The sequence below is a fragment of the Sciurus carolinensis genome, chromosome 1 (genome assembly GCF_902686445.1).
Source record: "Sciurus carolinensis chromosome 1, mSciCar1.2, whole genome shotgun sequence".
Lineage (NCBI taxonomy): Eukaryota > Metazoa > Chordata > Mammalia > Rodentia > Sciuridae > Sciurus > Sciurus carolinensis.
The window spans coordinates 105,214,439-105,227,053 of NC_062213.1; the positions used below are offsets into that span (position 1 = coordinate 105,214,439).

Consider the following 12,615-nt stretch of genomic DNA (forward strand, 5'->3'; position numbering starts at 1 on the left):
AGATACTTGCTGTTTCACTCTTCCCCTGAGAGGTTTTAACTCATTTTAACTTAAAGCACACTCTAGATGTCTTTTGCTTTCCCTTTATAGTACGTGTCAGCTCCTGGCATTCTGTTCGTTTATTTATTCACAGGTAAGTGATTATGAAGCACTTACTCATGTTTGTGCTTATATTCGTTCATTACCAGCTACTGTATATTACTTAATCACTATTTACACATTCACATACACACATATGTATTTGTTGTGTGTCTTTTTCCATGAGCACTGAAGCTCTCTGAATGAGCCCAGGGACTTGGGCTTGACTCCCAGGAGGCCTCAGTACATATTTGTGGGGTAGAAGCCCGTGGGACCAGACACAAAAGTTGCAGTGTGGCCCAGCCTGTGCTGAATGCAGGAGGGCTGTTGCCCACTTTCCCCAGGCTGCCGTGCATCCTCTGCTAGCCTTGTGCTGATGCGCTACCAGGAGGCCCTGCTCTGCAGTGGTCCAGTGACCTACATCCTGACTGCAGACCTGTCCTTGGGCCAACAATGTGCTCTTGGTTCCCTCTTCTGTCCATTTCCTCTGCCCTTCCTCTCCAGCCACCACATCCTTTCCTTTTCCTCATTTATTCTGAAACCAGGACTCTTGGTGGCTTCTAAATTTATCAAGGGAGTACCCCCATCTAAGACTGTAGTCAAGCTAAGCAGGACAGTGCTAAAGGACCACATGGATTCCTGTCAACACATTTAGTGACATCTCTGTCACAGGGAGTTTTCACACTATTGGCAGAAAACTCACAGGACATAGATTAAAGCAGCTTCTGTCCCACCTTTCAACTGAGATTTTGGGTTAATTTCTTTTAATTTTTCTTTTCTTTTTTTTCCTATTTAGAAAGTATATATTTACAGAGCTTTTGGAAAGTACAAAGTAAACAAACAAACAAAATCCCACAATGAAAAAAATAATCTTGCAACCCAAAGATAGAGTTAACATCTTCTTATGTGTATGTTTTTGGGAAACTGGCTATTTCAATTGTATTTTCTGTTTTCTTTTTTAACTTTTAAATTAAAACAGTAATCCTGAGCACTGTAAAACACTCAGACCACACTGAAGTACAGAGTAGTGAGTGACAGTGACAGGCACCCCCTCCGCCATCACTGAGGGGTTGCTCCCCAGGTGCCTCTGTGTGTTTACAGTGCCACAGCTTTTAGATCCCTCTGGTCCAGGGAGGCTCATTAGGGCCCTTTATGAAATTACAGGCCTGCTATCAGTGTGTGCCATTGTTAATGACACTTTTTCACCGGAGGAGGATCTCGTTAGTGAGCTTTCAAACCATCAGTATCAATCTTTTCTTTACCGATGTCAGATCAGTTCTCTTCCCACCTCGAGAGGGAGGCGATTCTGAGGGCCAGCACACAAGCGTATTAAGCTGGGTTTCCTCTGCAGCCTTTTAGGGTTGACACCCGGCACATTCTAGCCATCATCTGGTCAGTTTCCGAGGTTGACTCTTGTGCAAGAGGGGTTCTCCCCGGGCCCTTGCCTGCCCCTTCCCAGCCACCCTGTCAGTCAGTGGCACCCTCTGTGATCTGTCCTCCTGTGGATGTGTAGTCTTCTGCAGCTTCTGTTGGTCCTCCCCCAAGCATCTGAACCCACAAGGAAAGGTCATATACTGGGGGCAGCTTCTTCTGGAACCCTGGAGTCCTGGAAATTCAGGTCCTTTGTATATGTGATCCAGAGGCTCAGTGTTTAGAGGACCCTGCCTGAGAATGGTATCTGCCAAGGGAGTGTGAGCTGCTCTCGGATCCTGGAAGGCACGCCTTCACCTCTCCTTGGAGAGTGTGTCTGTGTGGTGACATCTCTTTCCTCTGATCAGATAGCCGCCTGAGGCTCAGCCAAGCCCACGGGAACCTGTCGGTTCTGGAGACCCGGCAGGTGCAGCTGGAGTGCATAGTCCTGAACCGCACCAGCGCGGCCTCGCAGCTGATGGTGGAGTGGTTTGTGTGGAAGCCCAATCACCCAGAGCGGGAGACTGTGGCCCGCCTGAGCCGCGAGGCCACCTTCCACTACGGAGAGCAGGCAGCCAAAAACAACCTGCAGGGACGGCTGCATCTGGAGAGCCCTTCCCCCGGCGTGTACCGACTCTTCATACAGAACGTGGCTGTGCAGGACAGCGGGACCTACAGCTGCCGCGTGGAGGAGTGGCTGCCCAGCCCCAGCGGCCTGTGGTACAAGAGGGCCGAGGACACCGCCGGACAGACAGCAGTTACCGTCATGCGACCAGGTGAGGGCTGTGTCCCCACTCTCCACTCCCTTTGAAGTTTCCCCTTTAAGTATAATATTTTATATGATAAATAAGATTAGTTTATTGTTAAATTGCATGCAGTTAAGTATATGCACGTTTACATTATACATTTGTATTCAAGATTGTCTCAATTTTTTTTTCTTGTGAATGGAAAATGGCACATCTGCCTTTGGCCTAAGGTGATTTGATTTCTTAATTAGAATGAAATGGCAATTCATTATTACAGATTAGATAATTAGAAAATATACATTCACATTTGGATAAGTGGTTGATATCATGAAAATATTTTTAAAACAATAGCCATGCGGTTCAAAAAGTTAAGCTGGTAGATTTGCAGTAGAAGGAATTGTTTCTTTAAATAGAAATCTATAACTACCTGCAGCCTCCATTCTCACATCCTAATAATTTTATTGGTTCTAATGACTATTCTATGTGACCTTTTGCTTTTCTTGTCTGTGTTGCTTTTTCTAAAATACCTAAACACATATAATTACTGGGTATAATAATTGTCACACACTTAAACACATAATTAAAGCTAAGATGTACAGATTCCCTGTGTCTTTTGCAACACTGTACAACATCATTCATCCATATCAAAGCAAAAAGTCAACAGTTCCCACAAGGGCATGGAGCAGAAATGAGCTCGTGACCTCCGTCAGTGTGAGCACCTCGTGTTGTCTGGGCACTCTGACGTTCCCATCTGTGCTTTGGTCCTGTTGGAAGTCTTGGTTGGGTTTTCATGTCTGGGTTGAGCTGCTCTCTCCCTTGGTGGCACATAGGAGCCTCGTGATTCTGCTGTGCCCATCTGTCAGGGAACATGCTTCAGGGAGGTGAAGCACCTTTGTTACAGGACAGGGACATTTCCTCACTTGCCTGTGTCTTCCCTAAGCTGGAGAGGAAATCACCTCTACTTGAGTCACATTTTCCTTTGAGCTTTTTTTTTTTTAATGGTTTTCTGCATTTTCCTTGTCTAGAGGCTTGTCTTTCCTGAAGGTAAGATTGTAGAGAATGGCAGCTGAATGCCCTTCTCCCTTAGCTCCCACCCATTTTGCAAATCACTGTACTGAAGCCCCTGGGTGGACTGGAGAAGGCAGACATTTCTTGAGTATGAGGTGTACCCTGCCACAGTTAGGAAATTTGTGTTCAGTCATCCTAACAACCCTGCCTGGTAGATTTTACTGACAGGGAAAATGGAAGCCAGAAAGGAATTGCAGTGCAGCTGAGGAGAGCAGAGGGGAGCCCACCTGCTTGCCTCCCGCCACATTGTGTGCTACCAGCACAGCCCTTAAACCTGTGACCCTGCAAATGGGCTCGCCTAGACCCACCTTCCTTCCTTCATCCCAGCTGTCCCTGATTGTGTATGTTATGCTAATTACAAAACATACTGAAAACATAACAATGTGGAGTTACCTATAACCTTATTACCTGTGAGTACCTACTGTGTATTTTTGTTTTTCTGGGTAGGTGGGTGGGTTTTGGTCTTTGCCTCATGCCTTCGTATCCTCACTGACTCTTGGCTCTGAATGACATCAGGATCTGACTGTCTTCAGCAGTGTTTCTTCTACCCTCTCAACATTTGGGTGATCATTTTCCTCTGTCCTAGAATGCTGTTCATAGCCACTGTTTCTGTTGCTGTGCAACATTCATCATGAAGCTGTACTCCAAAGGCTCTTTCTGAGCTGTATGTTGCACATCTGGAAGACTTGAAATAATACAGCTCTGAGAACTGGGTTCACAATGGCTTCGGGGGCTTAGAGCCTGTCATACTCTATGGCATGGGATCTGTGAAGTGAAGGTGGCTGCTCTCAGTGGGGTGGTTGTTCAGGAAGTTGGTCACTGTGTTCGCCTTGCAGAACTGGGGAGGAGGGAAGACCACATTCATCACACACAGGCCAGAGGAGGAGGTCAAGGTGATAGCCAGGGAGCAGAGGGCTTGAATGGAGGGGACAGGCTGAGATAAACTGCTCTCTTGTGTCATATCCTTGGGAAAGTGTAGCAGGCGACATGAGGGAAGGGTTGGCCTGTTTTAGAAGGGGACAGACACAGGGAGCTAAACTGGTAGAGAAGCACATTAAGGGGAGGGAGGTTGTAGAAAGGTCAAAAGTTAACTTAATTCCAGAAACTTGTATTGAGTCATTAATGTGCAGTATTCAAATGGATCGGGAAACATGGCAAGCAAAGAAGATAGCAAGGGGGCGTAAATGGGGATGAGGACCTGAGGGAACTAAATGCCTGATGGTCTCTTTGTACCTGACCATCTTGCTATGATGGGCTCCAGCCACACATCGCCACCTCCTTTGACACCATGTGGTTACTCGGAGCTTTGGAATGCCGTGTTGGATGCTGGAGGGCAAGAAGCTCCAGAGGCACCCCTTGGTCTGGGGCATAGCTTTCTAATATCTCTGGGATTACACATCAGCTGTCCTCTCTGGAAAGAAACTGCTGAGCTGTGTGAGTTTGAGTCACCTGTGGACTGATATTCTCTACCCTGCTGGCTTCTGTTCCCGAGCACATTCTCCTCCCTAAGATCTGGGCTGATGCACTGTGCCCACACCTGTAGCCATTTCCTAAACCTTTGTGTACTCATAGTGCACACTGAAATTCCAGATGGACCAGGATGATTTGGAGGGGCCTGGCAGAGCCCCACAGAAGCAGTAGGAAGCCTAGCTTTGTGTTCACCTGCAAGTGACATTGAGCCTATTCATTGAAAGCTCAGGACATTATTTGGGAAATACTCCTTTTGGTTTCCATCCAAGTAGAATCCCATTTGGCGTCTACTTCTGTAGATGTTACGTCAACATCTTTCATGAACATTTCATAAACAGAGCCAAAGGGAGGCCTTTTAGAAGCTAGGAAATGAATTATTTGTTCAGAACCTTCCAGAGCTAGTCAGAGAAAAAAAAAAAGGCAGCAAACACCCAGATGAGAGCCTGACCTGTGGTGTCCAAGGCGTGGTTCACCAGCCTGGGGCACCTCCTTGGTGATTCCATCTCCACCTGAGCTGGGAGGGCACTCCCCATGCACACCCTCTGTGAGGCCGATGCCCAGGAGGAGGGGCCCTTGCGGCCTGTGGTCAGGTGTTGGCTTCCATCCTTGGCAGTATGTTTGTCTCCTTGGGCTCACTGTGGCTTTATCAATAAGCTCCATGCAGTTTAAATTCAAGAGTTCCTAAGTGGATATATTAGTCTCCGAGGGTTTGTTTTGCATAAAATGAAAGAAATTTATTCTTTCACAGTTATAGAGGCCAGCAATTCAAAAGCAGGGGTGTCCTCACAGCTATGCTCTCTGCTTTCTAGGGGAGAAACTGCCCTTGCCCCTTCTGGTGTTTGGTGGCCCTGGACATTCCTGGGTCATAGCGTAGGTGTGTCACCCAGTCCATTCCTTCATTGTCTTACAGCCTCTTCTCTGTGTCCTCTCCTATTCTTATTAGGACACCAGTTGTCTTAGTCGCTTAGTAGTCATAACAGAATACCAGACTGGGTAACATAGGCAACAGAAATGTATGTCTCACAGTTCTGGAGGCTGGAGTCTGAGACTGGGGTGCAGCACACTTGTGTTCTAGTGAGGGCCCCCTTCCTGGCTGGTAGATGATAGATGGTCCTCTTGCTCTGTGCTCACGTGGCCTCACATCCTATACCTGGAAAGAGAGATCTCTTTCTGTTATAAGGCCACCAAACTTATTAGAGCCCTACCCTTATGACCTCATTTAACCTTAATTATCTCCTAAAAGCCCTATTTCCAGTCACATTGAGGGTTAGAACTTCAACAGATGAATCTGGCAGGGAGGGGGATAACAGTTTAGTCCCATAAGACCAGTCCCTGGATTTAATGCCCACCCTGGTCCAGCATGCCCTTACTTAGTTAATTACATCTGCAAAGACTCTTTTTTTTCAAGTAAGGTCATGTTCTGAGGTTCTAAGTGGACATGGGTTTTCAGAGGACACTGTTCAATCACTGCAAGAGGTTACAGCAAATGTAAGTGTTCCTTCCTCTCTGGATTCCCATAAACAGCCACTTTACCAGCTTCTTAATTCTGCAAATATAAACAGATGTGTATGCACATGAAAATATTTTTCTACATGTGGTGATGTAGAGAAAACATTTTTCTGCATGTGGTGATGTAGAGTACACAGTGTCCTGTACTCCGGTCGTTTTTCTTGACTCTTTCCACAGCTCTGCAGATAGCCCGGCCAACATGCCCTTCTAATAGTGCAGAGTACTCAGTGTGGGTGTTACTACAGTATAACGTGGTTAGCAACAGACATTTCGTTTTTTTCAAGCAAATAAATGAGCCTCTTCTCCCTTCTTTGTCCCCTGTCCCTCCACAGATGCTGCCCTGCAGGTGGACACAGTGGTCCCTAATGCCACGGTGTCTGAGAAGGCAGCTTTTCAGCTGGACTGTAGCATTGTGTCTCGTTCGAGCCAGGACTCCCGCTTTGCTGTAGCCTGGTATTCCCTAAGGACTAAAGCCGGAGGGAAGAGGGGCAGCCCTGACCTGGAAGAACTAGAGGAGAAGAAGGCAGAGGAGGAGGAAGAGGAGGAGGAGGAAGAAGGGGAGGAGGAAGATGACCTGACAGAGCGCACAGTACTGCTGAGCGTGGGCCCTGACGCTGTCTTCGGCCCAGAGGGCAGTCCTTGGGAGGGCCGGCTTCGCTTCCAGAGGCTCTCTCCCCTGCTTTACCGACTCACGGTGCTGCAGGCCAGCCCCCATGACACAGGCAACTACTCCTGTCACGTGGAGGAGTGGCTGCCTAGCCCTCAGAAGGAGTGGTACCGGCTAACGGAGGAGGAGTCTGCCCCCATTGGCATTCGAGTTCTGGACACAAGTGAGTTTCACTAATTACAGAGGAAGGGTGTGGGCTATTGATTTCAACTGTCTAGAAGATAAATTAAGAACTTGATTATGGGTTAATAAGCAGCTTTCCTAACTCTCGTGGGTATGTATCAGGATTTTAGATATGGCAGGATTTGACATATGTAATTGACCCTCGATTGCCCATGCGAAAAAAGTAAGGGGATCAGAGTTAAAGTGGTGATATACCAAATAATCTTTGTAATAAACTTAATGCTCCACCAGAGTCTATTTTAGTAAGATTTCATTGTGCAAATACATTGCTAGATATTACTTTGTTTCATTTTGGAATATTGAACCTAGTCTTTCTTTAGTGAAATAGCAAGTGTTTCAGACTCATTAAGAGAAAGGAAAAGAATGAAGCCTGACTTCCTCACTCTCAATCATTCTTTTTCTGGGTCAGTTTTATTTCAGAGGACGACTTGGAGGTTTAGGTGGAATTTGCATGGTTAGAAGGAAGGACCAGCCTCAAAAGGCAATGATGTTACAGGAGAGTTGGGAGAAGCAAAGCTGTGGCCTGTTGCTGGAGAATGTTCCAGAATGAAATTTTCATCATGCAGAGGATCTTTCACTCTGAACAAAGATTGCAGAAAATTCTTACTGGTCTGAATTATTTGTTCTAACGAGGCACCCTTTTGATTGGCCTTCTGTCAAAATGTGGAATATATCAGACTGAAAATAGTGTTTGCTATTGTAGAATCAGCCTATCCTGCAGAAATAAGAAATTTGCTAGCATTTTCAACTTCTTTTCACTCAAAACATTTTACCCCATAATCTTGATTTGAGGCTTTGAGTTTTGTCAGCTCTTTCTTTGCCTCAGTCACCTCTTGTAAGTACTGCGTTAAATAGAACCATATGAAATTGAGATTTTGTAGGTCAAAAGTGGTTGACTATCAGCAATTTCATATACTTTTGAAATCTGGTAAGTGTAAATATTTGTTAGTGTTTCTTAATCGTCCCAATGAGCAGCAACTGTGCAATGGAAGGGGCAGCAGAAAAAGCCTCACTCAGGCCTAACCTGCCTGATGGTCTACTGAATAATCCAGTGTCCAGAAGTAAAGACAAGGTGTTAGGCCACCCTTTGTGGACTTCTGTGATTATGAAGCTTTGTAGAGCAAAGGGATCATCCAGCAGCTTTATTTTACAGAGAAAACATAGACTTTCCAAGGCCACCTCCCGCCAAGGTCTAATCCAGTCCCTCCACTAGGGTGCCTGGTTTCATGCTGTTCCATATCCAGCTGAAAGTGCGTCTGTGCAGGCAGACACACTGGGCATTGTGAATGGTCCATAATGGCATTTTAATTGCTAACGTTAATCAAACGGGCATCCTTTCTGGTACAACTACTCTCTGAAGCTGGCAGGAAGGGATACTGTTAGATTCTCTAAGAAGGAAGTTGTAGCACAACTGAGTGCAAGGGGACATTTAAAATAGAACCCCACAGGAGGTTAGACTGAACAGAGTCAGCTTCTTTACTGACCTGGACACAGTTGTTTGCAATCAATAAGCTCCATTTTATTATATGGCCTTCCAAGCAGAGGTAATGGATCTCAATGGAAAGTGGAAGCATTGCGTTACTTGAAATTGCAGCTGTGGATTGGAAGAGGTGTGGTTATGAGAAAAAGAATACGAGGGTACTCTCCCCACGGAGAACACCTGTGTGGTAGCAGGGGAAAGGCAGGTGGGTTTGGGAGCCACCCGGTGGCTTCTGCTGGGTTGGGCGAGGTCTTCAGGAGCAAGTGTGGACTGTCCAAGCTCTCAGTGCTCACTGTCCATCTCCCTTATGTCCTTTTCAGGTTCCACTCTCCAGTCACTCATCTGCTCCAATGACGCACTCTTCTACTTCGTCTTCTTCTACCCTTTCCCCATCTTTGGCATCCTTATCATCACCATCCTGCTGGTACGCTTCAAAAGCCGGAACTCCAGCAAGAACTCTGACGGGAAGAATGGGGTGCCTCTCTTGTGGATCAAAGAACCACATCTCAACTACTCCCCGACTTGCCTGGAGCCCCCAGTGCTCAGCATCCACCCAGGAGCCATAGACTAAGGGGGATACACAGTAGACGTCGGCCACGGAGGGGCTGAGGCCCGCCCTTGCTGCCTCTTGCTCTGTGATTGGACAGTTGACAGCACCCAAACGCTGGAGTGCTGATGCAGAAAACTGTCAGACTTGGGAAATGTTCAGAGCTCCGGGTCAGTCACAGAGACGGACTGCCCCAGGTGGCGGTCTTGGTTGGTTAGCTATTTGCGCCCAAATGTCGTGATCCTGCCATGATAGGTTTCTAGTTTTCGGTTTTGGTAATGTAGTGAGTAGCTCCGGGTGCCACATCTACTCACCGATTTCTCTAGTATTCCCAGATAGATGTTACGGGGGCTCTTATTCTTTGTACTGTACTATTTTTAAATTCCTTTCATTTACCCCTTTTTGGATTCCATAATGTTGTGGACGAATTTCTCTTACACACAACTGATGGCAAGAGGAAGGACCACTTTATAGTAACAAGGAATCTCTTCCAAGACTTTTTGTTTTTGCACATTCGAAAATGCCACTCGTGGATCAAAATACACCCAAACATTTTTTACTTTCTTAACGAGACTTGAAAAATATGTGGAGCGTGGGCCCAATTTGTATCTTATCTTTTCCCTCAGCTGGAGTTGTTGGAACCACTTTGTAGTCAAGATGAAAGCATTGAATTTTGCTTCAAAGGACTGCATATGGGCAAGAGAAATCCTGCATAACCCCATTAGGAGTAGATGGTGCCCAGCCAGCCTATCTGTCAGGGAGGCAAAAAAGGCTCACTCCCAACCTTGCCAAAAAATAACACTGTCTTGGAGAATGGGTCAGAAGTTCCAAACAGCACACACTTTCTGAGCTGAAGTGGGCAGGGCACTGCTTTTGGCAGCTACTGACTCTCCCATTGATCAAAGCCAGTGATTAGACAAGGAAGGAAAAACAGCTGGCTGTTGGCTTGATCCATCTGCATGGGCAGCTCCAGCTGATAACTGTGAGCAGGTGGCTTTTGTTTTCAGGTACTTTGCCAAACTGGAGGGAAAGTTTCCAGTGAGCCTGGAAGTGGGACCACCCTGAGCTCAGCACAGGGACTGAAGCAGTGGCCATGTATACCCCATTGAAGGGCCCTGGGCCAGCACAGTGACCACCCTGAGCTCAGCACAGGGGCTGAAGCAGTGGCCATGCATACTCCATGGAGGGCCCTGGGCCAGCACAGTGAAGGATGGGAGGGGACTTCCAGAGCCTGAGGTTGAAAAGCCTTGAGGTGTGAGGACTAGGTTTTTCTTCTTCCTTCCAATGAGATTTTCCTCAGAGATATTGAAGTCTTCCTCATTCACCATTTTTCTCTCCCCACATCACTGCTAGAAGACTGCCAGCCTCGGAGGGATCCAGACATGACCCTTGATAATCCTTTTTGTTCACTTAGTCTCAGCAGGCAGTGTCACCTGTGGGATTCCCCCCCTTACTTTTTTAGATCTTTTTTTGTGTGGTTTTATGTTGTTATGGTGGTTTTTAATTTTAATGTCTCGAGGGCCAGTGTCATCACAGGTTGGGCCAGTTGCCTAGCTCCCCAGGAGCATCATCAGTTGCCAGTAATTCCTTGTGCTCACTCTGTGAAGATGTTTTTGTACCCTCGCTTCCCCATATTTTGCTGGCCAAGTGTGCCCTCTCCTTTCCCCTGGGAACTTGTATCTTGAATTCTGAAAGGGGTCCAGTCCCATTTGGAAAAAGCCACCTGGGATTCCAGAACTAAGTCTAACCAGAGAGATTCCTATGAAACCCAGTCCTGAGAATGTACAGACTCCAAGGAAGGCTGTGGGATTTCCCAGGCCACATGGGCTTGGATCCAGGTCAGGGGTCTGCAGGTGCACAGGCAGGGTGGGCCGTTAAGTGGATGCTGGCTGGGAGCAAGGCGTCTGCTCCGCCATTTCTGAAAAAGGCAAATCTGCCTCTTTTCTTCCCGATGCTCCAGTTCTCTCCTAGGAGACAGTGTGTAGGCACTGCCACCTTAATCCCACGGATGCCTACTATGCTGACTCCTATTTATTATGCTGCATCAACATGTTAGAGGTACCGAATTGGCTCAGTCATGAAGAAAGAATGTCTTTTGCCCTATTTCTTCATTTCAGGGGGTGTGGGCTTTCAGTGGAAATTGCTGACTTCTGATTTTTCGGCTGAATCAACAAGGGAAGATGACTGACTTTTCCTTTGTCTGAATGGAAAGATGCCAGAGGGCTGGCCAGGACTAAGATTTCAGTTTGAATTGGTTCATAGCAGTAGAAAAGTAGGTGCTGCGCGTAATTAAATATGTGAAGCAAATGCAGGAAAATTGAAAGGAAATAAGAAACCGAAGCCAGTATTTTAATAATTGCTTTCTGTGTTTTTTCTATTGGGCTAGGGGATACCATCAAAGGTTGAGCTTTTTGAGCTTTGTATGAAAAAACCCCAGGACCTTCGTTCTTTGGCCATTTCTATGGAAATGTGGTATCAGATGAATGGTAATGGTGCCCTCCAGTGGCTGCAAGACCTCATTGCACATTGTCTACTGGAGCTCTAGTCTTCTGAGTTCAAGAGAGGAAACCTGCTGGACTCTCTGGACTTACCTACATCTATAATGTTGCATTTATGAAAAACTACACTGTGCTAGGCGCATTCCAGGACATGGATATAACCACACCCTCTTTCACCAGGGTGTTTCTGTAGCAAGTTTTCATATTCTTTTCAAACAATGGTTTCTCTGCGTTAAATGTTGAAGATAAAGAAAAAAAGAGATGGGGTAAGAAAACTACCCGTGCATGATGTAGAGAGCTGTTGATTTGTTTTTGTTTTTTAAAGGAAAAACTATTTGTAAGATGTTGCACTAAAACGTTTTATATACACTTCAGAGACCTGTAGTAAATTATGTTGACCATATGGCTGTTTACATTTTCTGGGCTTGGCTGTCTCCTTCCTCTCACTTAACCAGCCACTTTTTCCCATGAAACTGTGATATGGGGACCCAGAATTCTTCCCTTGGTGTTGGCCTGCTAGGCTCAAGATCCATGAATTGCGGTCTTTGTGATCATGCTACACTGCAACCTAAGTGATGCTTTTGTACAAATGATTAAGGGAGTGGGGGCTGTCCCTCAGACTCCCTCAAATCACTATTGTCATCTGCTGAAATGTGTCATAAATATACACCTGTACCTTGACCATCAGTGCATGGTACCCCTAGAACTGTGAACACACAGCACAGCTGGACCCTGCTGGGCAGGTGCAGAGTGTAGAGCTATGGGGTTTTGTTGTTTTGTATCTTGGTGGGAAGGCAGGTTGAGAGGGATGATGAGAAGGAGAACGGAGACGTGGGACAAGCTCTTGGACCGCCAGAGCCTCTGCAGCAGCAACACCACAGCACCCTTCTCAAATTGCATAGTGTACTATGGCCAGGAAATTGTCAGCAAGAATTTTCCCAGATGGAGGGAATGACAGG

The 12,615-nt window shown here is 46.4% G+C and overlaps 1 protein-coding gene across 1 annotated transcript in view; it reads left to right on the plus strand.

The window, feature by feature from the left end:
* The window catches only part of Igsf3 (immunoglobulin superfamily member 3), a 97,215-nt gene extending 85,156 nt beyond the window's left edge, over nucleotides 1-12,059 (plus strand). The window contains exons 9-11 of the mRNA XM_047521243.1: nucleotides 1,857-2,264; nucleotides 6,614-7,111; nucleotides 8,932-12,059. Coding sequence (XP_047377199.1) covers nucleotides 1,857-2,264; nucleotides 6,614-7,111; nucleotides 8,932-9,182 — 1,157 coding nt within the window. The 3' untranslated portion in view covers nucleotides 9,183-12,059. The remainder of the gene's footprint in view (nucleotides 1-1,856; nucleotides 2,265-6,613; nucleotides 7,112-8,931) is intronic.
* Nucleotides 12,060-12,615: the final 556 nt, after the last annotated feature.